Here is a 26,767-nt window from a genome sequence, read left to right on the forward strand (position 1 = left end):
AAAAAAGAAAAAACCACCTTAGTTTTATTTTTCATATTTACATATACAGAAGCTTTTATATAAAAAACTTGAAAACTGAACCATCTGTACATATAATACAGCAATTAAAGTTTCCATGAATAAAATCTTAAATTTGCAAGTTTATTTGAAAACCATTATATTAAATAAAGCAGCATTAAAATCCAACAAATGGGGATGAGGATGAAGAGGAAAATAATGACCACATAACATTCGTATTCTGCCCTTCCCGTATCTCTTTTATGCTAGTGGAACCTTTGTTCTCGGTGTAACCTGAAATACCTCCAAATTCTGAGTTTATCTCACTTGTCTGAAATAATTCCAGTAGGGCCTGCACTGGTGAGCTACAAGAACTCCTCTTCTCTTCAGGAACAGACTGTCCATCTGTATACTTTACACATAACTCCATATTCTGTTTCCGGGTTTCTCTTTTATTTCTTCCCAAGTAAAGCTTCACTTTTCTGCACAGCTTTCCAGACGGTGAACTACGTACAGTGTTGGCAGCCAATTCATTAAGTTCTTTGTTTATAGCAGTATCAGATACCTCAGCCTCCAGAACTGCATTGTGCTGCATCTGTTGATGATTATCACATAAATCACGATGTTTCTTGACAAACGTAGGATTGGCATCTGTTTTTTTCAAACACTTTGCTGGCAGAACTACTGCATTATTTAATTTTCGTTTTGGCTGTGATAGGTTTTTGTCTTTTTCACTAAAATCTGTAACTTGAGTATGAGAATATAAAGTACACGTGCCTTCCTGAAAACACTGTATATTCTTTTTGTTTACTTCTGGTTCCAGTATTTCTTTACTGAAGGGCTCATAAGCTCGAGAGAAGTTCTCCGTGCATGCTTTGTCATCTTTCTGAGAGGGTGGTTGTAGGAAATTTGATGATACAACAGTTTCTCTTAAGTTTGCAGCACAGGAGCAATCAGTCTTAATATTTTCATCGTTATTTCTGAACTTACTTTTTAGTTCTGAAGGTTGTGACAGGTGACAATAAAGAACTGAACAGACAGATCCAGAAACAGGGGTAGGTATTGGCACAGAATTTGGTTGTACTTCCACCGGCTGGCGATCCAGTTTGAGCACCTGCATTGCCGTATCCTTCCATGAGTAACTTTTCAGTGAAATGCGTTGCTTTTTCAGTCGTTCTTTCAGCTCATCTGGTCTAGTTATCTTTCCAATAAGAGGAGAAAAATATCCTGTACTACATTTTGTCCTACAATGAAATTGTTGAAAATCATTAACAAACACTTGAAAGAAACAGGGGTAACACAACTCCATACGCAACTGATTCTAGAAAAGCAACTGAAATGACAAAGCAATTTTTGTTTTTACATTTAAAGGAAGGATATTTAGGGTAGCAACACACTATTTCTACAGGAACAGAGTGCCTTATATTTGAATTTGATGTTTTCTTATTGATTTCTACAGCTCATAAAATTGTTTTAAAGATACACAACGTAAGAGTCTAGTATTTCAGTAAATCTCAATTCACGGTGGTATTAAGAACAAAAGAAGCTAATGAATATAACGCAATGACTATAAATATTTACAAATATTCTATGATATATACACACAAAATTAGCACAATTATATACGCTTTTCTTGACATAGTACTTCAAACCTAACCACTCGGTATTTTTAAATCACAAAAGGAATAAAGGCTTGCCTTCATTAGGATATCAGTTGTTTGACTCTATTTGCATTTCCTTTGATTTCACTACAAATATCTTTATTTCTTCAATACCTTTTTTTTTTCTTTAAAGAAATGAGAAAGTTATTCCTTATCTCCTGACTAATTTGCAAACAAATCAGAGCAATCTTGAATTGAGTTACTGTTCCAAGTAATGAAGACACTGCTGCCTACAGTCCAACACATGAAACAAGTCTTTCTCTCCCATTTAAGCTTTTGAGCTACCAAGAAAGGAAAATCTGCTTTCTTTGTCCAGCACAGGCAGGACAGAAGCTAAGAGGCTTAGAGTACAGATAGGAAGATCTAGATTAGACTAGGAAAAGTTTTTCCACTGGTAAGGAGATCAGATTGACTGAGGAGGATATCATAGGCTACTAAGAATATCAGAAAGTTTTTAGAGCAAGATGTCCAGACATTGCTGTCCTTCTGTCAGCAATATTTTAGTACAGTAGATTTTGCTTTTCTGAAGCTGAAGGATAGGTAGGACAAATTTGGCAATTCCTTTCAGTCTCATTTTCCTGTGATGCCATCTGCACTTCCAATTCCCCCCATAATTTCTGCTTTCTAGAACTGATTTGCCACGTACAACTGCATTGCAAATCTCAATGATTTATTTCAGACTGAAAAATATGAATTTATTCTGTACCAGATCCAGAATTTCAGAACTAAGTATCTTTATGTTCAATGTCTTAACTCACAGAGACTTTAAAACTTAGGTAAAAAGGTAACTTACCTTTTTATTTTCTTTTCATCATCTGTGTATGCAACAAACTCATAAACAAACTTTGAGATTATGTTATCAACAACTTGATACTGTGTGCTTTGTGCAAAATTTTGGTGCTGTTCACTTTCAAGATGCTGGAATTAAAGAAAAAACATTAAACAAATCTAATACTACACGCATGAATATACAAGTCAACGGTGTGATATGGAGCAGTACAGTAAATATCATTAATTTATTACCAGTGTCTCTGAGACCTGAACTATTAGTGCCTTCAGCACTACACAGAGGCACATACACAGAGGCAGGAATAAAGAATTAAAACCTACAAGGGAAAAAAAAAAAAAAATACCTGCTTGCTGCTTTTTAGAAGATAAAAAAAATACATTAAACCAGCAAGTAGAAACCATTGTTGATACCACACTTAAGAGATATGACTGTATCAAAGCATATACTTGACATTTCACATACTGTTTGCAGATCTTCATATTTCTTCCCACAACATTCACAATATCCTCTCTTTTTTTTCTCCTTCTGAGGGAGCTGAACAGGAGTTCCACAGTCCTTGTCACTATTTATTTTGTTTCTGTTAACAGAAAAGATATATTAATGAGTCTCAAATAGGGAGCCGAGCTCTATATTTGCCTCTCACAGTATGTTCATTCTTACCCCGTTAATTGAAAAAAAAAAAAAAAAAAAAAAAAAAAAAAAATCTTTATTTCTCCTCAAACTATTTACATTATGTTAGTCAATGCTTAGGAAAAACAAAGAGAAAAATTATAAATTAATGGGAAAAAAAAATTATTGCAACAAGACAGGCAGACCCAGTGGAACTATACGTAAGCATAAAACATCCAGGTTAGTACAGATGTACTACTATCACTGCCTCAGAACAACGCAAAACAGCTAAACAAATCTCACTTGACCAATCAAAGGACATACTGAAATCTCTGTGTATAGCTGATAAAAGAAAAGGAGGTTTGATAAAATCAAAACTAGAAAAAAAGAGGAAAAAAAAGTCTTCTAGCCCCTCAACGACCATCTATTTTTGATGCCAAGAAAACACACAGCAAAAACACTTGGTCTAACAGATGAACTCTCATTCTTTGGTAAAAGTAAAGAACAGTCATATTTGTTGGTTATATGCTTTTGAATATGCTGACCAAATGTCATTTTGTCCTGTTTTTCTAGGTACAGGCTAAGTGGAAGTATGAGGAAATGAACCTCAAGTTCCTCCTGGAGATTAAAACATTAAGAGGTTTTCAATAGCTGGTCCATGACCTTCAGAGTCCTCATCTGGGGAGAGCTACTGTTTTCTGCAATTCACTATTAAACCACCTAAGGATGATACGCTAGCGGTAAAACAAAACCGTCAATCTCTGCTTCCCTTTTACTTCAGAGGAATAGTGCCATCTCCCTGTCTAGCCAAAAATCATTCTCACAGACTTTACCAAGTATCTGCATAGATGTAAGCTCAGGACGTTGCATAAAAAAATCTGTGCTGAAAAATCTCTAACTTACAAAGCATAGCAATGTATTGCTCAGCATAATAAGTGCACACGGCTTTCAACAATCACTTTCGATCAACAAGTCTGAACTGGTAACACCTGCCCCAGCATCTCTTGGGTTCCACAGGATAGGCTCCCCGTAACTGTACTCTCACTATTACACCAGTCTTTTCACCTTTCCTCTTCAGAACTGTAAAAATCACAGAGAACCACTAAAGCAGGATATAAGCAACAGCATTTATCATCTGAAGGTTCAATAATGTCTGCAGGTCTTGCCTGATGCAGAAGCAAGTAGAATTGGCAACTTAGCTTCAACAAGCCTTTCTCCCAGATAAAGACAAAACAAGCGAGCACTCCCCTTTCTCTCTCCTGAAACTGACATTCCTCACATTTTACCCGAGTATGAAATAATGTCCCACCTATATCTCCCTTTGGCATGTGCCAACCTGAAAGATTAAATAGGAATATTCATTCAAACTTAACTCCTGAAATTTTTACTACATCATATTCCTTAATCCATGTAAATGAAAAAATACTGCCTTTTTTTTTAATGCTTTAAAAAGAATAGGCATTTCTAACCCCCTCTGAAGAGAAATCAATCAGAAATTGCCTTATTATTGCAAAGGTTACTGCTGTATTATAGTTGCTTTGCTTTGTCATACTGCTACATTTGCTGCAATTAAAAAAAAAATTCATCATGGCAACATCAGCTGAAAACCTCCAGCAATATAATGGTGAAGACTGGACAGAACCTGAGCAGTGGACAAGCTATTTTATAAAGAAAACAAGTATCAAACCTAAACAAGTCTTAGATGCCGAGGACAGAAAAGCAGCAAAAGCTACTAGATACAGGAAGTTCCACATATAGCAAAGCTACTGTCCTGGTTTCAGCTGGGATAGAGTTAATTTTCTTCTTAGTAGCTGGTATAGTGCTGTGTTTTGGATTTAGTATGAGAATAATGTTGATAACACACTGATGTTTTAGTTGTTGCTAAGTAGTGGTTACACCAGTCAAGGACTTTTCAGCTTCCCATGCTCTGCATGGCGTACAAGAAGCTGGGAGGGGGCACAGCCAGGGGGCCTGACCCACATTGGCCACAGGGCTATTCCACACCATATGACGTCATGCTCAGTATATAACTGGGGCGAGTTGGCCGGGGGGGGAAGGGATTGCTGCTCGGGAACAGGCTGGGCATCAGTCAGGGGGTGGTGAGCAATTGTGTCGTATATCACTTGCTTGGTACATTATTATTGTATTATATTATTATTATTATTATTATTATTATTACTACCACTACTACTATCATTCTATTTTATTTTACTTCAATTATTAAACTGTTCTTATCTCAACCCAGGAGTTGTCTGACTTTCACCCTTCCAATTCTCTCCCCCACCCCATTGGGGGGGAGTGAGTGAGCGGCTGTGTGGTTCATAGTTGCTGGCTGGGGTTAAACCACGACAGCTACCTTTCACCTAAATATCTTTAGTCTCTCACATGAATCAATTTCAGAAGGCAATGAAAGAATCATTAATACTCCAGATATGCTAAGTAGAAAAAATTCAAAACAATAGTTTGATTCACCAAAAAAAAAAACCCCAGATAATTAAGACTCCTAAGTAGTTTCAAACCATAAAATTGATTTGCCAAAAGTCCTAGCTGCATCCAGAGTGCTCAAATAGAGCCTAAGTGCCACAGCATATTATATAAACACTTGCTGCAAGACCAACTGCAATTCTACTGGGCAGGTGGCATCCATTTTTCATCTCTGAAGAGCTGAGGCGGTACTTGCACAGTCTAATTTCTACAAAATAGACTTTATCAACAATGTGCACTCTTTAATTTTGCACTATGATTGAGTATCACTGTTTTAAAATTTTTTAACTGCCTACTTCAGCATTATAGTGACAAGTATCAAAAGAAGTCTTAAAGAAATGCACTTCCTGTAAAATACTTACTGGATGGCATCCAAGATGAGGACAAAGAAGAAACCAGTGGCAGAAAGGAAAAAAATATCTTATGCTGACCCACAGTGAAAGGAGAAGGCCGCATTTTTGGATGTATGCATCTGTATGTCCAAAAAAAAGGACTAAAGACAGGATAAAGACAGTACAGAAAGACAGACAGACACCAACAGTTACAGTGCAGCAAACAGATCAGCTGTGACACAGCTATTAGTATTAAATATCACACAAAATTAGAAGCAGAGCAATTATTTTAGAAAACTATTACTTTAGAATTATTTTAGAGAACCGCCGTCTCCTCTATCCACACCTCAATAACAAGCTTTCAACAAACCTTTGTTTAGACTGAGTTTGCTTTTGGCCAGAAGGATGTTTCTTATCCACCTCAAATGGACTATACGGTTTTGGAACACAGTAGTTCAGAACTGGAAAACTGGTTAACTGCAGATAAAACGGTCGGTAGTGGCTGTATTAGACCAAACAAGTGCATTAGAACCATCAGAAATGGAAAAAGGAGTTTATAGCAGAAATTACAATCAGGTCAAAAATCTTGAAAAAGTGTTTCTCTCTTACATATAACATACACAGAATGCTAAATAGATAAATATTCCAGAATAAGTCATTCCTTCCTTCTTATAAACTTGATACTTTCTCAAAATAGATTTGCCTTGGGTTTCCATAGCTGTCTTACACATTCCCTGGGGTATGGCTTTCATGCCTCTTTATTGTTGAGATTTGGGTAACCAATAAAACTAAGAACAATCTGGATGATGGTACATCTGTGTTCCTGAGAAGTAACTACAGCAGTTCCTAACATCCAATGCATTAATTTTTTTTTTCAATTTTACCATTTTCTTCCTTTTTGACAAATTTTAATCAATTCACCATTCAAAAATATAAAACCTGACCTTTTCATTTTCCAGAAAGGTAATTTTCCTGTACAGCATTGTACTTAGAAAGTATCAGAACTAGCAACTGTACCATTGCTCTGAATATATTAAAAATGTTTAAAAGTAGGGCATGCCAAAAGTTCACATACTGAATCATTTGACTGAAATGCTGATGCCAGAGTACAGTCTGATTTTTTCCCCACATTATAAGCTACCCAGGCAGAAGAAAAAGAGCAAACCTGCATAATAGGGACAGCTAAGCATCTTGTTCTGCTTAACTGTTACTTATGTTGCATAAACATTTAAACATTAAAAACCATTGTTTATGTTACATAAACATTTAAAAGTGTTTCAGGCACACGGCTACCTTCAGAAGTCGAATTCACATGTATTTACATACAAATTTCTTGTACTTAAACTGTGTTTGTCCAATTCTCCCCACTATCCTCATGTCCCTCAGACCTATTACACCAACTCAGTGTAAGACCAGGTTTGGATCTCTTTTTTGTAATTCAGGAAAGCATCAAAGAAATCAGGTCAAAGAATTTGGAGCGTATAAACACCATCATAAAGCAGAAGTCAGTTAAGAATACAAAGGTGCAAAACATGTTGTGCAGGACTGCACTTTTTTATAATTGATTGTTCTCTCAACTTCTGGCAAACTGGTATTTCCTTACACAACCAGGTCTGATCAATTACAGGACCAGAAAGATGAGAAAATTTTAAAGGCTGAAAATACCAGATTTCATGCTACTGTGGATATTAAAATCAGATTAATAGCTCTTTTTTTCCTTTTAAAAAGAAATGATTGAACAGGAACTTAAACCTAATTTCAAGGGATGACTTTAACTATAACAACTTCCCTTTCCATACATCTAAACACTCTCTGCAGGAGACGAATGTTATTGAGTTGGGACTACAGGATGGGAATTTAGTACACAAAATTTTATTGGCCTTTTGGGCTATATTTGGACCTAAGAAAAGTTGTCAAGGTTCAAAGCCTCCAGGTTTCCTTTTCATTCATATGGCCCTTGGCACAAAGTAACCCAAAGAACCCACTCTTATGGTCTACAAACTGGAGCTACACAATAACTTTGCACTTCCATTACCTACTGCAAATATTCCCTACTATGCTACTACCTGCTCAATCTCATTCATTTGCTAAATGCAGGTATGTACCCAGAGCATGCAGAGATGAAAATTCTGTGTCTTATTATAAGAGGACAGTATGCCTGGCATCTAAAGTCAGGAAGTTGAAGGAAATTGAAATCTGAAGGCCACCTCCTCAAGGCATACTGAATGTTTCTGAATTACTCAGTTTGAGAACCACACTATTGAATGCATGAAGAGAACACTTACCGACTTCTATCTTCCACCTTGACAAATGGATTTTTCAGTCTACCTGGCTCAAGGGAGAGAAAAGGAAATGAAGAGAGAAATACTTTTCTTCATTCAGCAAGTTACTCCAGTAGTTGAATAAATAAGCAGACGTTATTTTAGAACTCACTACGTACATGCTTTGACAAACTCTTGATTTCCATAAAGTTTTTCCACGTTTTTCTTAGACATACAAATTAGAATACAGAAGCACACTTGACCAGATGAAAACTGCAATACATTTTTAAGCATTCAGAGCGTAACGCAAACAAAAAAAACTCTACAAATATTGAAATACTTACTTCTGGACTTTGGAGCAGTAACTTGTTTTCCCTATTGAAAAAAAGAGAGAAGGTATAAAATCCCTGTGAATATTATTCTGCATTTTATTAAATATTTAGCTGTAGGTAATTTTAAGTTATGAGAGCCTCCCTGTATTAATCATGACTTCATACACAGTCCCCATAAATTTTGCAGGAAACCAAGCTCATTAGTACTTCAGAAATATGGTGACGTTTCCCAAAAAAATATTTCTTTCTACACCACAAAAAAAGTGTTCTCCTGGAGACATTTCCATTTATTTTTCCTAAAACCAAAACCAAACAAAAAACCCACACAGGTAAATTTATTCGCTTACTCTCTCTCCTTCCACAAAATACCTTGCCATGGTTGAAAGTTGATTCTTAAATACAGATAACATTTTTACATCACGATAAATGCTAATTAACTACAAGCTGTAAAATACCATCAAAAACTGCAGATAGCAACATTCTCCTATTAAAACAATTCTTCTCATTTGAATGGATTTACACAGGTTGGGTTTGGGGTTTTTTGTTGTTGTTTTTTTGGTTTTGGGTTTTTTTTTTTTTTAGCAATGAAGATTAAAATTAAAAGGAGTATTTTTCTTCAGAAGACAGTAAAGTCTACATTCAAACATCAGCTGTTAGCTGTAATTGATACTGGTAAAGGTACAAACTCATATTTTATATAACTTGCAAAAAAACTCCACCCTGCTATCCACGAAAACCAATACACTGATGATATAGCAGAGGATTTCATGTGGCCTCAATAATTAGCCAATATCGCATTCCAAAACAACAGAACATAAGAACATACACTAGATGGTATGTTTCCATTTACTTATCACAGATCCCTGCCTAGACTAGATAACTGTACAACTTCACGTGTTTAATTTAAATTACAGAGCAACTGCAGATGGAGCACACAAGCAGCTAGAACAGTTTCAGTGTGTCGCTATATCATACACTACAATCTGGAGAAATTTTAACATGCCAAATGCACATTGTTGGCAGAGTAGCTCAAAGACACTTTATGCTGGTTCTTTAAAAGACTAGGAGGAAAAGATGTAGAGTTGAGCAACTAACACAGATTCCCTAGAGACAGCTTCTTCAGGAAACATAACTGTGATTCTTCAAAATGGTCCATCAAAAAGAAAGGGTTTCTAATCACCGTGTCATAGGGAAAATTATACAAGGCAACTTAACCACAATCTACATCATACTAAAACCAAGCTACAATTTTTTTTAAATTATTTATTATTTTTGAGGCAGGCAGGATGGAAGTTACAGACAGTCCAGTACTTCTAATTCTTAGATATCCTTTGCAAGAGGCAAAGGTCTACACATTATTTAATCAACACTACTATGGAATTTATTTTTGAATAATGCTGAAATGTATAGCTAATATCTTTTTCAAAAAACAGTTTTTAAATCAATTCATAAAACATACTGGTCTGAAAAACTGAACATGAGCAAGACTTTGTTAAAATAAAATCCGTAAGCTTCACAGTAGGTAGTATTTGGTACACCTGTGTTTTCTCAGTTAGTGAAACAAATGGCATTTTCATAGAGTCACTTACCACATCTTTAAAAGAAATGCCTGCTCTTTTGATTAGGTAGAGCTCCTTTTTCTTTTGTTCAATGTAATTCTTAACATCTGGCAAAAAGAGGGAGAATTATACTCAGCTGAGTTTATTTTTGTACGTTTGAAGTAATTTGTCATTTTCAATATTTTGAATTCAATAAAGAATAATTAAATGAATGTTACAAGTCAAGTTAGGCTTCATCAAACGAAAATATTTACCATCAATGTGAAGTATCTTCACTCCCCAACTCAAAGCATTGGATAGTATACTACCAGAGGGGATTAAGTCCTGCAAACAATAAGTTATATTAATAATATTAATCAATATATGGTAGACTATGTAAAATAATTACAATTACGTTACAACATGTAATATGAAAGCTGAAATCAAAGCGCAGATGCTTTGCTTCTTGCCGTAAGACTACCGCTCTCGTCAACTGATTTTTCCATGTCACAGCACTTCACCATCAAAAGATTATATTTAACCTTTCATAAAGCCAAAACCGTTCTCTGTTGTCACATCTTACAGTAAGATTTGAGGACAGTGAATTTATACATTTACTTTAACTTCACGAGCACCTCTCAAACACTAGCTATATTAGCAATCCTGAAAAATTAGATTTTCAAGTCTTCAGGAAGTACCCAGAACACACAACCTGACAGTTTTACTTAGGACAATCCCGCCTAAGCGTTCCATGAGGGACTTATCTCTTAGATCACTAAGAGCACTCTTACTACTGCTTGTTTTCTAGAAGAGCAAAACCAAAGTTTCTCAAGCATGAATTCATTGATTACTTGGCTTACCTGCTCTTTGATTGCTTTTTCAACTAACGATTTTCCTCTGCTCATACGTACCTATATTAAAACAGAAACACATTTGTAGCAATTTAGAACTCATTTCAAAAAAACAGAAGGTAAGACAGTTCACATTGTTGCTAACAAATACATATTTTAGCTATGATAGTCTCCTTTTGTTCACCGTACTGCTATTTTTCATTAATTCACATCTTCCCCACAAGGTTACGGTTGAGACAGTCTAAGGGAAAATAAAAGAAAAAAACAACAAGTAATTGTTTTTTGCCAAAGCAGGCCACTGCATGGCTGAAGCAGTCTTAGTGCTGGAAGAACAGAGATGGCGGGAATAAGCAGGCAGCGGCACACATCAGAAGATGAGGTTTCATCAGCTGGACTTGTTGCAAATTAAGCTAACAATCATGAATATAATCATAGCCTCCGTCTTATCCCCATCTTTTCTATCAGCAGTGCATCTCCTTTTGTACTGTATGCTGTTTAATCATAATGAGCATGCCTTTACCTATCCAGGTTACATGCAAAATGAGGTGATCTCACCTATGCAATGCAAAGACCAGCCCACAAACTGGCTCACAGTCACGTTTCTGAATAAGTACCGCGTATATAGTACAACTAATTGTTTCCAACTGTATTTTGAAAGGACGCAAAACTTGCCTGCGTGACAAACTTCATGTAAACCTGCACAAATTCAGATACTGTTGCAATTAACACAATTCTCGAAGAAAGAGCTCAGGAAAACTTAATATTCGTAATGTTCGATTTTAATTATTTCCTTGAACTACAATCAAAGAGTGCTTCAGCAGGTATCTGCATTAACAACATCACAGCAGCCAGATATTAATAGACTGTGTTGCAAAAGAGACAGGAACCACTGGATGCCATCGCAAGCCTATCCATATTGATCCAGCTGTCAAACATAACAATGTCAATGTTCTAAGTCAGACATACTATATTAGAACAGACTTTACTGTAGTCTGCTTATTTGGAAAAAAGGCTCATTTTTAATTAGTTTTTGAAACTTTGCTTAATTAGTTTGAGTTAGTTAAGTTTAACAAGTTAGCCTGAACTAGTTTAAAAGTATGTTTGACCTGTTAAAAAACAAACCAAACCAAAACAACCCCTTATTCACTAAAGGAACTGTTGCCATCTTTAGGAAACAAAATAGGAGAAAAATTGTAAGAGCATATCCCATGGGTTGTACCTGATTTGCAGTATTATTACTAAGAAACTTACTGTATCTACTATCTTAAACGAACTTCCATCATGTCGATCTTTTCGGTTGCTAGGAAGAGGTGAACTATTTCCTCCATTACGTGCAGATTCTGGGCTAGGAACTGGAGAAATCTGACCAAGAGTTGGTGCAAATTTTGCCTCCTTTTTATTAGACACCAGATAGCTGATATCTTTACTAAGAAAGCTCTCCACTCTCTAAATATAAAGACATAAAGCAAGTAATTATTTCAGGACAATAAATCAGTAACTCAATTTTACATTGCATACTTCAAAGAAAAGTGACAAAACTTCTAGAATAATTAAGTTCAAAACCATTGAATTAACGAGAAGATATTTTCTAAAGATCTGGATGACAATTACAATTGAGCTGTAGTAGCATCTTACCATTCACAAATTCCAGTTTCAATTTCTTAATTTTGTAATCTCTACCAGAAGAGCTTTGCTCTGTTTCATTTCTTATCATTCTTTGAATTATCTAGCTGTAATACTTTCCAAATAGAAGAATTCAAACACTGCATTGAGAAATAACAGAATAATTCAAGGAAAATAACGGTTTATATATTTTTATGTAACAGAAATTATGTAGAAGCATTCAGCTAAACTTAAAGGCACCTTTATGCAAATGTAATTTACAGTTTGCAAGAAGCTATAAATTCATTGAGTTTAGAAACAGCAGAAAAACTAAAATTTGAGGATAGTTACCATGTTTCACACCTACAGTATTCATAACACTTCTCAAAAATGTAGAAGACTTAAGTTGATTCACAGTATTTTCATACTCAGCAAGACAAAATATGTGGTTATCCTATGCTCATTCTCTTCCAGTCTTCATTCCAGTCTTCAGTCTCCTTCAGTCTTTCATTACCAACTGTTCTGTGATTATCAGCTCTATTTGCCTTGTATTTCTTGCCAGCTTATGTAGCTTTAAGTACTTTAAGTATTTTCCTCTTCTCCACTAATCAGTATGGAAAGCACAAATCGCACAGGAAGCAACCTTGAAACTGTGCTTTCCAATACTGCTCTATGTACCTTTTACAGAAATGGGACATACAGAGAGGCACTTTTGAGTGTGCTCCACACAAGTAACAACGAAACACATGGGGTAGTTGATCTTGAGGGAGCTGGGCACTGCAGATTTAGGCATCTACTCCTCAAAATACAACTGAAAAAGTTCCTTTTCAGTCTTTGATTTGCAACCTTATCTTTTCACACACGAATTGCTAAAATTCTGTTTTAGAAAGACAAAAGATAGTGTGCACTCTTTTAATGCTAAATGTAAAGAGATGCATTTAACTTTAAACCATGTTATTGCTATTCCTTGTCTCTACTATAATTTCAGACAGCATCTTGATTTACAAGCGTCAGTTTCATAAAACTGCTCAGTGCTCCTCTGAGGTCAAAGTAGTATTGCCAAAGCAACGTTCAGAATATCCAGCAATTTCAGCAGATCCCTTTTGCTTCTGTGGTTAAAGGATGTCTGCCAAGATTCCTCTACTCTAATTCAAAATATTCAACTTTAAAAGTGGACTAAGCAATTGCATTGCTTGTGTGTTACTATGATATCCTGTACTTGCTTGTATCAAAGTGTTTCTTCCATACAGAAGAGAGAATTAGGAATAAAAAAAAGTATTAAGATGCTTACAAAAATTATGATTTAAAGGAGAGTATTTAAAAATACTCATTAACATACTCTGTGTAGAAACTACTGACTGAAGTTACTGACTTTTAGTAAGCATATGCAAAACACTTCCTCTAATCTCTTTCAGGTTCAGCTGAACAACTTGAGTTGTAACATGTCAACATGTCAATATAGTCAGAAGCAGCAGAGAAAAAAAATCACCTCAAACAATAAAACTTACTAAATTTGGATAGAATTTTAAGCAAATGAATAATCAACTGAAAACAAACCTTTATAACACACACTTTTGTTACAATTAGCAAAGCAGCTTCTAGCAAAAAAATACAAAATAATTTGTTGATAAGCTAATTATTCATATTAAACATAAGACACACAAAAAAATAAAATCCCGTCACATATAAAATACAAATAACATTAAAATGCAGTCACAAAGAACATGGAAAAAGACATTCCACATGTGCAGATTTTCTTCCAGTTTCATAAAGGTCTCTGCTCATTAACTTACCCCTCCTAGCTCCTTGAGGTCCTTTCCTATTTTTTCAGAGATGACATTTGATGGAATATCAAGGTAAAACACCTTCCCAGTGAGTGGCTTATATTTAAGTTTCTCTGCTTTTCCTGTATCTTTTTTCACATTCTTCAGAGAAGATCTTATCTTTTCTGTTTTTCCTTGCATTCCATCAGCTGCAAAAAGGAAAGGGAATTAAAACAGGACTGCGTTTATTATGGAAGCTTCCATGCAATATAGGACTTTTAAAAAATAGCTGTATGTTAAGCATGTCAAAACCAAGACATTAATAATAATACCACATATAGCCCTTAGAAGTTTCTTCTTAAAATCATATCCTAAAATGGATGTTTTATTTCAGTTGCTATACAATGCCATCGATTTTCTCACCCAGTTTGGCAAGTATTGGCTACCTCTGTACCACAGTACATACGCTACTTGCACAATCACTGAGAATCACAAGACCACCACTTTAGAACAGAATCTGTCTCTCTCTCTCTTATTCATCCGACACAAAAAGGATTCATATAGACTCATTAGAACAAAAAACAGTCAAAAGTAACTGAAACACCTACTATTTATCTGAATTTTGAGCACCCACCTGACATGCAGGAAAACTAAGCTTAAAGTTCAGAACCATTCTAGTTATGACCACTCTTTCTGTCCCAGTGAATTCTACTCTAAAACTAAGAAAACACATACAGCAATTAAACTGTGCTGATGAACGTTCCTGATGCTCAACACAGAGCTATCCATGCAGGTCTACCTGTTAAACTAGACATTTAAATAAGCAAATAGAAAAAATTCAGTCTGGGTGAGAAATAAGCCTCATTTCTCAGGGGAAATTTTGGTGTGTGGTAGAGAGAACATCAGCTCAACATTGAGTAGCAATCAAAAAAGAAAAAATTAGAAATTGCTAAGAAACAGAAAATAAAATGGATAATTTTATTATGCTGCTACTTAAATGCAGGACTCAGCCACATCTTAAATACAGCCTGCAAAAGAGTAACAAGGATGATCACAGACATGAAGAACGACCTTTAGATTAAGACTTTGTCAGTTAGTAAATGAGTTAGGGGAAAAAAGAATACAGATATACAAACTCAAGAACAACATAGAAAGAATGGCCAAACAGCTGATTCCAGTAGAAGAGCTACAGGGCACCAAACAAAACTAGGAGTCAGGTACAAAATGAAACACAGGAATCGATTCTTTATGTAACAGGGCAACCCTGCGTAGCTTGCTGCAAAAGAATGTTGCCGATGTTAAGATGCAATTTCTAGGGGAGGCTGCCGAAGTACAAGGAAGAGGAACACTTTGAGGCGTCCTAAATGCACAGAAGTGACATGCAACTCATGAAGTCCCTGTAGCTAAACGTAGCTGGAAACTAGAACAATATTATTAGGTGAAAGTAATTATACCTTCTCTGTTCTTACATACTTCCACTAGAATCCATTTACAACCAATGACAGAGACAGAACCATCCAAGACTTGCACATCATTAGTTTTACATTGCCTTTTCTTCCTCGCTGACTGACACCCTACTCCTAGTTGCTTCTCCTCTGGAGAAGCTCAAAGCAGACAATGAGGGCTGCTGCAGGAAGTGAGCAGGCCTCTTCGGAAGACAAAAAGCCAGCATGCAAAACACTCCCTCTGCTATGTATTCTCCCCCTCCCTGAAACGGCCTTAGATGGGAGAGGGAGCAGAACCACCACTCATGCTGCAAGATTCTGTAAGTAATGGTTATGAACCCACATAAGTGAAGCAGCAACAGCAGTCAGCTTTGTAGAATCTAGGAGACCAAAAGAATCGGAGAAATAGGAAAATGGGGAGGCTTAGGATAGTTTAACTGATTCAGAATCTAAACAGAAAAGACAGATGATAAGCAGGTGTGCAAGTGAAATTCCATAAATGACCAGGGATCAAATATGGTGTTACACCCAGCACACACATGTGATGGCCAGGGCAGCTCAAAAATTAACACACTAAATACTGGCATTACTATTGGAAAATGCATATTAAACTTCTTAGGGATAATCAAAAGCTTGGAGTGAGTTAGCAGTACTGCAGTAACAGTAAACAGTCTCTTGTGCAAAGCGACTGCATTTTAACACCCTGGGCCCAAGGTGCCGAGGAGGCCTTCCATGCATGCTCCTGGCACCAGCAAAGATCGGCCTGGGTGGAGCGGTTCGCACGGCAGTGGCCCAGCGAATTTCAACACAGCTACTAGCTACTCTGCCCTGCGACCATCTTGTAAAACAGAACGAGTACGCTAACTGGCTACTTTTCCAGTTACACACTTCAGCTGTCCGCCCCTAACAAAGCCAGCCCACGGTGCGCTCCCCCGGCAGCCTGACAGAGGCAAGAGGCCCAAACCCAGCACCAGCCTGACCGCGGGGGCTCACGACGAGAGCCAGGAGGGCGGCACCGGCATCAGGCCGCGGCTGAAAGCGACCTCGCTGACGGTGGGAAAGGATTGAACCCCCGAGCTCCGAGCCGAGGCGCAGCAGCTCCACCCCGGGCACCCCCCGCCGCTTACGGGGACGCGCTCCTTTGTCGGCGGCCTCCGCAGCGCTCGGTTTCATCTTCCCTCGGAGTCACATCCTCCTCTCCTCCCTCTCCTCTCGGCCAGCCGGCAGACCTGCGGGATTCAGCAGAGCCGCTAAGCTCCCCGGCACGCAGCAGCGCCAGGCCCCCCGCTGCCGCCGCAGCCCGGCCACCCCCCCCCCCCCCCCCGGCCCCGGGCTCCCGGCCCTCTCCGCCGCAGCCGTTGGGGCCGGCGCGGGCCTCCGGGCGGTGCCGTGCGTCGCCTCGCCTCACCGGCCTTTCCCGCCTCCGCCAGCCCCAGCCCGCCGCGCCGGGCCTCGCTCCTCCTCCCGGGAGAGCGGCTCCGCGGTGCCAGGGGCGCCCGCTGCCCCACCACCGGCCGCGCTCCGCCAACGGTCGTCCCCGGCCGCGCGCACGCGGTAGGGCGCGGGAAGGGCGGGGGCCGGGGGCGGAGGGAGGAGCGCGGCGGGGTCCCTCCCGCGACGGGAAAGGAGTTCTGCGGGGGCGGGGGTCAGCGGCTGTTACCGCGGGAGGCGGCAGCAGGGGTCCCGCGTCCCCCCTTCCTTCCCGCACCTCAGGGGCCGGGCCGGTGGGCGCCCTCCTCAGTAGAAATCCCGGGGAAGAGCCTCTCCGCCCGGCCCCGGCAAGGTGTGGGGGGGCCTTCCGAGGAGCAGCCGCTCGGCTCGGCGGCCTCCCGCCGGTGCAGGCGCGGTGCGGGCAGGCCGGGGACTTCACCGGGCTGAGGGGCTGCCGCTGCCCTGCCCTGGCCGCCCCGGGGCATTCCCGGCTCCAGGCGCGGTGCGATCGCCGGCCTCACAGCCCGCCGCTCTGCCGGGACTCGGGGGCCGTGACGAGCGGCGGGGGGCCTGGCTGAGGGGGCTGCGCGTCTTCGGCGCGGAACGTCACAGCCGGATGTTGCTTATAGACGCGTTATAGATGCTATTCTGGAGAGCAGTTTTGTTATAAAATAAGTTAAAGATATATTGAAAAAGATACCCCCCCCCCCCAAATTAGTAGTTGTTAGCATCTGAGAGGCAAATCTTGTTTTATGCAGCTTAATCTTTCTTTTATTTGAAACTTGGTAGAAATAGCAAAATGTAATGTTCCTGTAGATCAAATAAAAAGCTTACATCAATGTAAGCTAATAAAGTCACAACTGCACTTATGCACAACATGCATTTTGAAAGATGCCTTTATCTGGGCATTTATATGGGCGTTTATTTGCGTTTATATGTCCTGAAATGTTTTTATTAATTTATTATTTTTTCCTCTCCTTGCTAGTTGCAAATACTGGGAATATATAAGCTTCTTATTTTTCGATACTGTGAGTACGTTCCTAAGTTATTGTAACCTTGCCTATGCAGTCATACAGCAGGATTTGTTCAAGGAATTAATATTTAATAGTAGTGTTAAAACGAGTTACTCACTGTTTATTGTATGAGGAGCTTGCCAGGGGATGTAGTCATCACTAGTAGGCTGTGACTGTTGGATCAACCAGGAGAACTCTCTGGATTTTCTCACAGGAATGACAGAAGCAAGGGGAGGGCTAGATGAAATATTCTGCTGTGCTACAGTTTGTGAGTTGCAGGCTGGGAATTTATCTTTGTAAAGATTATTTACATGCTCCTAAACCCTTTGTTGCAGCAAGAGGTAATACATATTAAATATTTAATGTGGATTACAAAACATATAAACATTGTAATTCATGTAAGAAGGATTTGAAAGATTTATTGTCATTTAGAAAACTTAGATTATTTGCAAAACTTGGTGCAAATACTCTAATTTCAAAAAATTACGGAGATGCTTGTGTACAAGCAGAAAACTAATTTACATTATTGCTGCTTGTACATAATGTATTAAGGAAAATTTAAAATTTTTTTCTTTTGATTTTCTGCAAGTTTTGAAGATAGTCTTGCAATATGTTTTTCTGTTCTTTAACAGGTTTTTCTTCTCCAGGGATAAAGCCATGGCTGAAAAGAGTGATAGCAACTTAGATAAAACAACCATTATTCAGCAAGCAATAGCCTCTTGTTGTGGAGCTATAATTACATCATTATTTGGTAAGGCAAACTATCAAGCTTGCCACAGAGAGAATCTTTGCAAAGTGATTACGCTTCAGTTTGACTCAGCATGATGTCTGCATAAATATGGTTTATAAATTTCCACTAATATGTTCAACAGGGATGTTTTTGGATAGCTTTCTCATAATTTTTTCATTAACAAATGTGGTTAATTGAAATCTTTCCTGTCCCTGATAATCTTTAACCATTTCTGAAAATAAGAATAATTTTTATTAACTTTTCATTTCTATGTATTTTTTCCTTTTGCTGTAGTAATTAATTGCTTTCTTTCTGCAAGAAACAGAATTAATAATAAAAATTAATTTCCATACTTCCAGCTGCTTAAAAATAGATTTTAAATAAAAGTCTACTTTACAGTACAAGACACAAATCCTGCAAGGCTGGCCCCTGTGAGATGTCCCCTTCGTGTTACTACTTCAGTAGTGACATTAATTTATCCTGCTGTGATATCTTACACTGTCAAAGCCTTTTATTGTGGGTTTTTTTTCCCCTAACCATTGCTTTATGGATGGCTTTTTGTTAGCCTTTTAAACTTCTGGATAGTCTGTGGAATTAACCTTCTGCTTCATATGTAGTCCTCTGGTTCAGGACCTCCTTCCCCACGCCTACCGAAGGAGGCATTGGTTGGTTAGATTCAGCACTTCATATCCCTTGCAGCTCTCCAAGCTCATTAGCTTATACTTTGTATTTCAGTTACTTTTTGGCTTAAGCTAGCCTTTCGTTCTGACTTTTAACACAGATTATGCTGCAGGGAAACGTGCAATTTTCTAAGCACGATTTTTCCCCCACAAAATTTCCAAATTTTTACAGAATCAGATCTTACCAGGAACTTGTCAAGTTCATAGTCTTTTTAGTCTGTCTTTATACCATATGTCCTGTGAAGTTAGGTAAAGTACCAAGCAAAGGTACATCAGACACGTGGAATTCCCAAGATGGATTCGAGCTGTGTGTACATAAGATTCTAGTACAGCGTAAGGTGTTGGTATTTGAGACCTCAAGAGATATAGGAGACCAGCTCCTTTCTGAAGTGGCAGCTGGGAGATGAGGCAGAATATGTATAAGTGGCTAAAATGCTACTAGATGCCAAATTTTAAGCAACTGAATTGAGCTGCAGGAGTCACATTTAGATCCCTGCATTTAAATGTGGAAATGTGAGCCCAGTATTCAACCTCCTGTTAGTCAGCTGAGAGGCATCAATAGAGAGCTAAGGTGTGACTCAGTTGCCTGTGCATAGGAATGTGTTCAGTGAGACGCATGCTACGGTATTGACTTAACCTCTAGCTGCTGCTTAGTAAGTAAGGTTGTAGGTCCTGTGTAATTTCTGTCAACTGTATAGGTATTTTGGATACCTTAGAGACTCAGATGGCACTAGCTACTTCTATGTAGGCAACTGAATCGAGCCCTCAGGCAATAAAATCAGTAGAGGCTGGTCCAGCTGACCAGCCAGTGTAGTGCTCGGCATCTCTAGGCCTGTAATAATTCTAAGTGCTGGAGGGGAAGCAATGAAATGTTCCCTAAACCTTCATATACTTTTCAACAGCTCTAAAGTTTTAGATCTTGTCTACACACAGCAAAGAAAGAAAGTACATCATGAGTTTAACATTTTTCTTTTGAGCATCGCTATTATAGTCAGTTTATTGACAAAGAATGAACACATGAAAAATGTAGTATTTTACATGCTTGAGGCCAAAATCTGATCTCGTATGTCTTGTGGTATGCCACTTATAAAAGGTTAGCAGCAGAGCATAACAGCACAAGTTTTAGCACTTTTCAGACAAGATGACACAATGGTTTTTGGATGAGCTTTGTGTGTCTCAAATATTTGTTGTCTGTGCAACTGTTAATAAATTAGAAAAGATATGGTCACTGCAAATCATACAGGATTTGCAGTTCTCCTTTTTCCCTCTGTCTGATTACATTGTAAAACAGGTCTCTTTTTCCTTCTGGGAAAAAAAAAAAAGTAAGTTCATTGTAAGGCACTTCTGTATTTTCAGGGCATGCAGGGTGTTTCTAAATGACTCCTTTGTTTCATTGTAGTAACTCCTCTTGATGTTATCAAAACTCGACTGCAAGCTCAAAGCAATCCCTTCCCCAAAGGTAAATAAATGTGTAGTGTAATGGGGGACACAGTTTGCTTTTTGCTGTTGCCATTAGCTGATAGTTATCATAATGCTGAGCTACAGAATGTTTTCATTTGTTTTGCAATAATTATGTTTGTTTCTTCAGCGTAGTGGGGGGGAAAAAAGTAACACAGCGATATATATTGAAATTGCTAAAGAAAGAAAGTGCCAGTGAATAGACACAGTGGAAAAAAATCCCATAAATAAATACCATTTTAAACAGGCTTTTTTCTGTCTTACTTAGTATTTTCATTGCGGCAGAAGGTACAACTGTTACTGAGTTGAGTTTAAAAAAGAAAAGCTATTAATAAATAACTAACTATTTCATCAGAGGGCTTATGTGATCTGGATGCTATATCAAAGTTCATCTCCTCCAGAATCCAAAGACTTTTGAAAAAGAGTAGTAAGTCTTACCTAAGTCACTTGTCACTTGGGTTCTAAATAGATGAAGACATTGTGCACTCAAAGATATTAGTTGTAATTAATAAGTGAGATTTAAAAGGAAATGAGATGTTCCATGTTATATGATCAATATTTGCAGTCACACTTGCTGTAAATCAGGAAAAATATTTGTGCCTTCTGTTCTGTTTTTTTAGCAAATTCTAAACCCTTCAAAATTTGAAAATATGGAGCTCAAAGTATGCTTTTGTAATGGCAATTATGTTTTATCAAACAGTTTCAAACTACATGAAGGAGAAGAAATAAAAAACAAATAGAGAGGATTATCTAGCATAAATACAGTCTAACCTAAGATATAATACCTTCACTTGTAATGTGGATGCTGAGGCTACTTAATAAAAGATTTAAAAGTCTAAAAGATGTTCACATAGTTACATACAATAGTGACATTCAGGTCCTGTGTTGTTTTTAGCCTTCAGCAGATGGTAGTATAACATAAACGTGTCTCCTGGAGCCTGTGCAGGCAGTTTCATTTAGTCTGGCAATCTGAGGATTACATTTGTTCCCTCTTTCCTTTTACCTATTTTGTTGTCATTGACTTTCCAAGATTATTTTGCTCCTCTTTGTCTAACCAGAGATAAATCTATGTTGCCATTATATCCAATTTGAAATTGCTGCTGTGTAAGAACAATCTTACAAGGATTAACTATATTCTTATACACCATTTTATTAGGAAAGTGTTTTGTATACTCGAATGGCCTTATGGATCATATATGTGTTTGCGAGAATGGGAATAGCAAAGCCTGGTATAAAAAAACTGGGCATTTCAAAGGGACGTTGGTAAGAACATTTTAAATTTATATAAAACTGTACATTGAAAACATTTTAAAATGGCATACTGTAAATTTATTGTTGCTTTTTTTAAGTTCTGGTAGAATCTGTTACCATTTGAGAGGGTGTTCGTGTGGTTACACTGTGTAATTTACATGGTGATTAATGATACCTTCTACTTTCTACAAGAAAACAGGTATTCCTTCCTTTAAGACAAAGAAGGGGGCAGCTGCACAGATTTCCTCACAGGATACTGGCTCTATGGTTTTATTGTCCCCACTTGAGCTATATTACCAATAGTTGCTGATAGCAGGTACTGATTTTCTGTACCTGCTTACCTCTGTTCAGTCCACAGATCTCCCAGTATGCTCCTGAGCTGAACTAACAATGCAGATAGTGTTTTAAAGTTAAGTTCATGTGTTAAGTTCTGGATCCACTGAAACTTGTAGGACTGGTATTTTACCCAGACATTTGAAGCAGACTTGCTGTCAGACACTGTGATGCTGCTTCATTCATCAAGATTTTGTTTGACTCTGCCATTAAATTTGACATGTGATCAAGGATTTTTCAGAATTAAATTTTTGAGAAGAATGAAATCATAGAATAGTTTAGGTTGGAAAAGACCTTTAAGATCATGAAGTCCAACTGTTAAAATGGACTCATGCAAAAAGTTTCTTGAGCAGTTTTACAGGGTTAATTTTTTAAAAAAAATAATAACTTTACAAGTTTGAATTTTTCAATTAACTTTACAGTACAATTTTTAGAAAGTCGCTTAGTTTTCTAAGTGACATGATTTTATGCCCATTTTTGCTGTGACAGGGTAATTAATGAAGAATGACTAGCATATCATTAATCTCCTTTCTGTTTTTTTTTTAAAAAAAAACAGTGCTGGACAATTGTGCAGTAAAGAAAACTGTAGTGGATGTGATAGTTGCCCACAATAGGACTGTACAAATGTTTTTCTGTATTTGCCCATATAATTAGTTATATAAATATGCTGCTCAGTCACTGTCTTTAGTTACATCCTTTCTCCAATCTTTTATCTGTACCTTCCTGGACTGTAAATTTGCTGAAGCTGGATTTATAAACATATAAACTAACTAGTACAGAATATATTTGGAGAAGACAAAATACTAGTATGCCATTTCCTGTCTTTTTTTTTTTTCCCCCTCTTAAGTGTCATTTTTGTCAAACTGTTAGGACCTTTTAGGGTTTCTTGACTCCCTCTCAAAGCTCTGTTTTTTCAAGTCATGCTTTTTTTAATAAATCATGTCTTTGTTTTCCCCTTGCACCTTTTTACCTCAGTGGATCTGTCCATCAAGGCTGTCTACTCTAAAGCTATTTGTCTTTTTCTTCCTGAGAGTCCTTGTTGTGGTCTGTCAGGTTCTGTATCTTTTGAGGCTGTGTGATAATGTCGGGTCTTGATCATATTCTAGTCCATCAAATCTCAACCTCTTCCCACAAATGTTTAAGAAAATTAGGTATCCTAACATTAGGGAGTTTGTCTTTTTGATGGTGATTTCACTTGAATGACCTTCAAGGTTTAGTGTTCCTCTGCTGTCAATGGTCAGGGAAATATATGCGACAGCTGTGATATTAATGGTAAGCTTCCAAGTATATAGTATAGTGTGTATACGTTGCACATATGTTGTCACATGGTTGTCAGAGAACGCAAGTATTGAAGAATCACTGAGAGTTAATTGCTATTTCATACCTAGAACTTTTGTTATATATTAAAAAAATATTTTAGTGGATTACTATATATTATTATTATGTTTCCACAAGTTGCTGCTGTGCTGTATTAGTTCTGAAAATTACTTATTCACGGGGCTGTCAGTTACTGATGAAAACTTACTACTTTGGTCTTTTGAAGATGGAAGGAAATTCTTAATTTCAATCCCACAAATATTTCTCTTCAGCTCAGCGGAACTATTTGTGTGATTAAATATGATAGCTAGTGTAAGCAATTACAAAATTGGCATCTTACAATGATAAGCCATTTGAGAAACATACTTTTTAACACATTAATTTTGTGTTCTGCCAGCTAAAATATATTACTGAGTACAAAAGTTTGTAGCTAATTATTGCTCTTTGCCTGGTTGTATTTTTAGGATGCATTTGTGAAAATTATTCAAATAGAGGGAATTAAATCACTGTGGAGTGGACTTCCCCCAACACTGTAAGTTGAATGTTCTTTTTTTGGTAACATGTTACGAATTATTGTTAAAAAAATTACTTCATTATTAGACAAATTAGTATGTTTATTTCTAAGTGATTTAAAAAAGTTGGTAAATTCTGAAGTTGCAGATAATGTTGTAATCAGTTTGGTCAGAAACGTCTAGAGACAGTATAATTTTTGCCAGATCTTGAGATTCGTCCTTGCAACTTCTTTGATATATTCTCCGTAGTTAAGCAGGAACATCAGAATTTTCGTTCTGCCCTTCAAAGACAGTATCCTTACTGTAACCATCCCCTTGATAGCATCATTGAATCATAGGGTCAAACATGATTGTTGGAGAATGCTAGTCTTTGATAGGTATTCCCTATCCTAGCTTCTTACTAATGACTTGCAATAAGCAACACAGCTGTTTCCACAGACACTCTAGTGTTGCACCTCATTACCCTTCCTTAAATTTTTTTTAAACATCTAACTAAAACCTTGTTTATTCCTAAGAACTTACTGGTTTTTATCCTATCCAACTTTGTCACGGAAAACAGATCATTCATTTTCTCTCTACAAGAGCAATTTACATAAACACTCAGATCTCCTCCTGGTCTTCTCTTTAGGTTAAACAGCACCAAAGTGTTTTCTTATCCATATTAACCTGGTACAGATAGTAATTAACACCTCTGTAATTATGTCTTGCTCCATAAACAATCCAAGCAAGTGGTCAAATATAACATGTATATTAAAGTTGTCTCTTGTAAGACACAAAGTGTTGCCCAGTGGGAAAGCACTGCTACACTTTTGATTTGCACACAGTGCTTGGTATATAGTCACAAAAAAGCAAAGCATGCTGGACCTCAGGCCTTGTTATTTATCCTGCGGCATGTGGCAATTTCAATATATAAACCTTTAGGACCTAATTGAACTAAGAGGTCTGTATTTCAGCCAAGACAGTTTTTTCTTCAACGTATGTTCTGTACTCCAACAGAGAAGAACCAGCTTCTTGACTGGAGAGAGGTACACAATTTTTAAAAGATCTAAACTATGGCTTGTTGGTTTTCCAAGCATGACAGTCTTCACTGTTTTTTGGTAATGGTGGTATGTGCTATACTGGCACAGACATAACACAGAAATATAATTGCCACTTTATAGTAAGGTGTGGTGGTTTACCCCTACACTGAATGATTATAGATCTAGCTGGTTTTGCTGTAGTCTATACTATGTTGGAATGGAAAAAGTTATATTTACTCACTCCACTTTGTCTTTCAAGTAATGAGAATCATAAGTGTTGATTAAGATAGAGAAAATACTCTCCAATTGTTAAATGAACAAAAATTTAAGGTTAGTAGCTACTTCCACAATGTTTTGTTTGCTTGCTTCATATTCAGATCTTTCAATTCCATTCCTTTATCAAAACAGTTCTGAAGCTAATATGAAATAAATTTTGATTGAGATAATCCACCATCATTTTACTTATAGTTTTTCCTAATGAAATGAAAAACTTGAAAACTGGGAAATCTGTGAATTTGAAACTCTGAACTAGAGGCAGTGAGTCAAAGCCATGGGATTAATGCTTTTTATTCATCCATAACACACAGGTGGAGATTTAACTTTTCCTTTTTTAAGCAAAATATCCATACAAGATGGTTGACTTTATACTCCTGCTTTCCTTGTATTAATTTAGATTCCCTCTCTTATATTTTAGAATAATGGCACTTCCTACCAGTAATCTATTTTACCTGCTATGACCAACTGAGTGAAGCTCTGAAATCTAGACTAGGAAAGGATGATGAAAGCATTCCAGTTCTTGCAGGTTCCTTAAGCAGATGTAAGTTGTCACCTGTTTAAAGAGAAAACAGAAATAAAATGCCTGTATGCTGTTTTCTTCCCCTTGTTTTGTTGGTTTGGTTTGGTTTTAAAGTAAATATGCTGTGGCTTTAAATGAGGGATAATATTACATGGAGCTGGGCATAGGAAGGAATACTGTAATTACCCAGTATTTCTTGAGCAACATAACGCTCTAACCTGGAATAATGTGATTTATTTTTGCTGCACACTTTCACTATGTTTGCAATTTGTTCAAAATTTTATAGTTCTAGACTTCTACCAAGGACAGTTTAATTTAACTCTGTTCTGTCATGAATCTAATAATAAACATCATTATTTTTTATAACGGAAGCTATACAGGCAATTACAAGGAAATTGAAATTTGGACTTGTACTGGTTTTACTGCCGTATGATATAAAGGGACTGAATTTGTTTTTGTATTTTCTTACTTTTGTTTATCCTTTTCCTCATCCATTTTTGTAGAAGTAGCTCAGATCATATATTTTGGGGCTTTCTTAGAAGACTCTGAGGATGTAGTTCCA

The 26,767-nt window shown here is 37.4% G+C and overlaps 2 protein-coding genes across 4 annotated transcripts in view; one reads left to right on the plus strand and one right to left on the minus strand.

Moving 5' to 3' along the window:
* DBF4 (DBF4-CDC7 kinase regulatory subunit) lies at positions 1-17,770 on the minus strand. Of its 3 annotated transcripts, none has more exons than XM_087775610.1 (13): positions 17,374-17,770; positions 16,793-16,894; positions 14,251-14,429; positions 12,107-12,301; positions 10,865-10,915; positions 10,280-10,349; positions 10,056-10,132; positions 8,479-8,509; positions 8,159-8,201; positions 6,244-6,375; positions 2,911-3,025; positions 2,452-2,576; positions 1-1,241 (listed from the first exon to the last, which is right to left on the minus strand). In XM_087775610.1, exons 2-13 carry the CDS (start codon positions 16,836-16,838, stop codon positions 176-178), a joined length of 2,130 nt encoding a protein of 709 aa, XP_087631736.1. In that variant the 5' UTR covers positions 16,839-16,894; positions 17,374-17,770; the 3' UTR covers positions 1-175. The 3 variants fall into 3 exon arrangements, with proteins under 3 accessions (XP_087631736.1, XP_087631743.1, XP_087631732.1); XM_087775617.1 differs by lacking the exon at positions 17,374-17,770 and adding an exon at positions 17,326-17,344; XM_087775606.1 differs by lacking the exon at positions 17,374-17,770 and adding an exon at positions 17,074-17,258.
* The window catches only part of SLC25A40 (solute carrier family 25 member 40), a 22,008-nt gene continuing 12,352 nt past the window's right edge, over positions 17,112-26,767 (plus strand). Inside the window, 7 exon segments of the mRNA XM_087775629.1 lie at positions 17,112-17,219; positions 18,742-18,860; positions 20,919-20,978; positions 22,134-22,240; positions 24,343-24,410; positions 26,104-26,124; positions 26,126-26,226. Coding sequence (XP_087631755.1) covers positions 18,767-18,860; positions 20,919-20,978; positions 22,134-22,240; positions 24,343-24,410; positions 26,104-26,124; positions 26,126-26,226 — 451 coding nt within the window. The 5' untranslated portion in view covers positions 17,112-17,219; positions 18,742-18,766.

The sequence above is a fragment of the Nipponia nippon genome, unplaced genomic scaffold (assembly GCF_047370975.1).
Source record: "Nipponia nippon isolate SJK-2023a ecotype South Korea unplaced genomic scaffold, ASM4737097v1 scaffold_1, whole genome shotgun sequence".
In the NCBI taxonomy this organism is placed as follows: Eukaryota; Metazoa; Chordata; class Aves; order Pelecaniformes; family Threskiornithidae; genus Nipponia; species Nipponia nippon.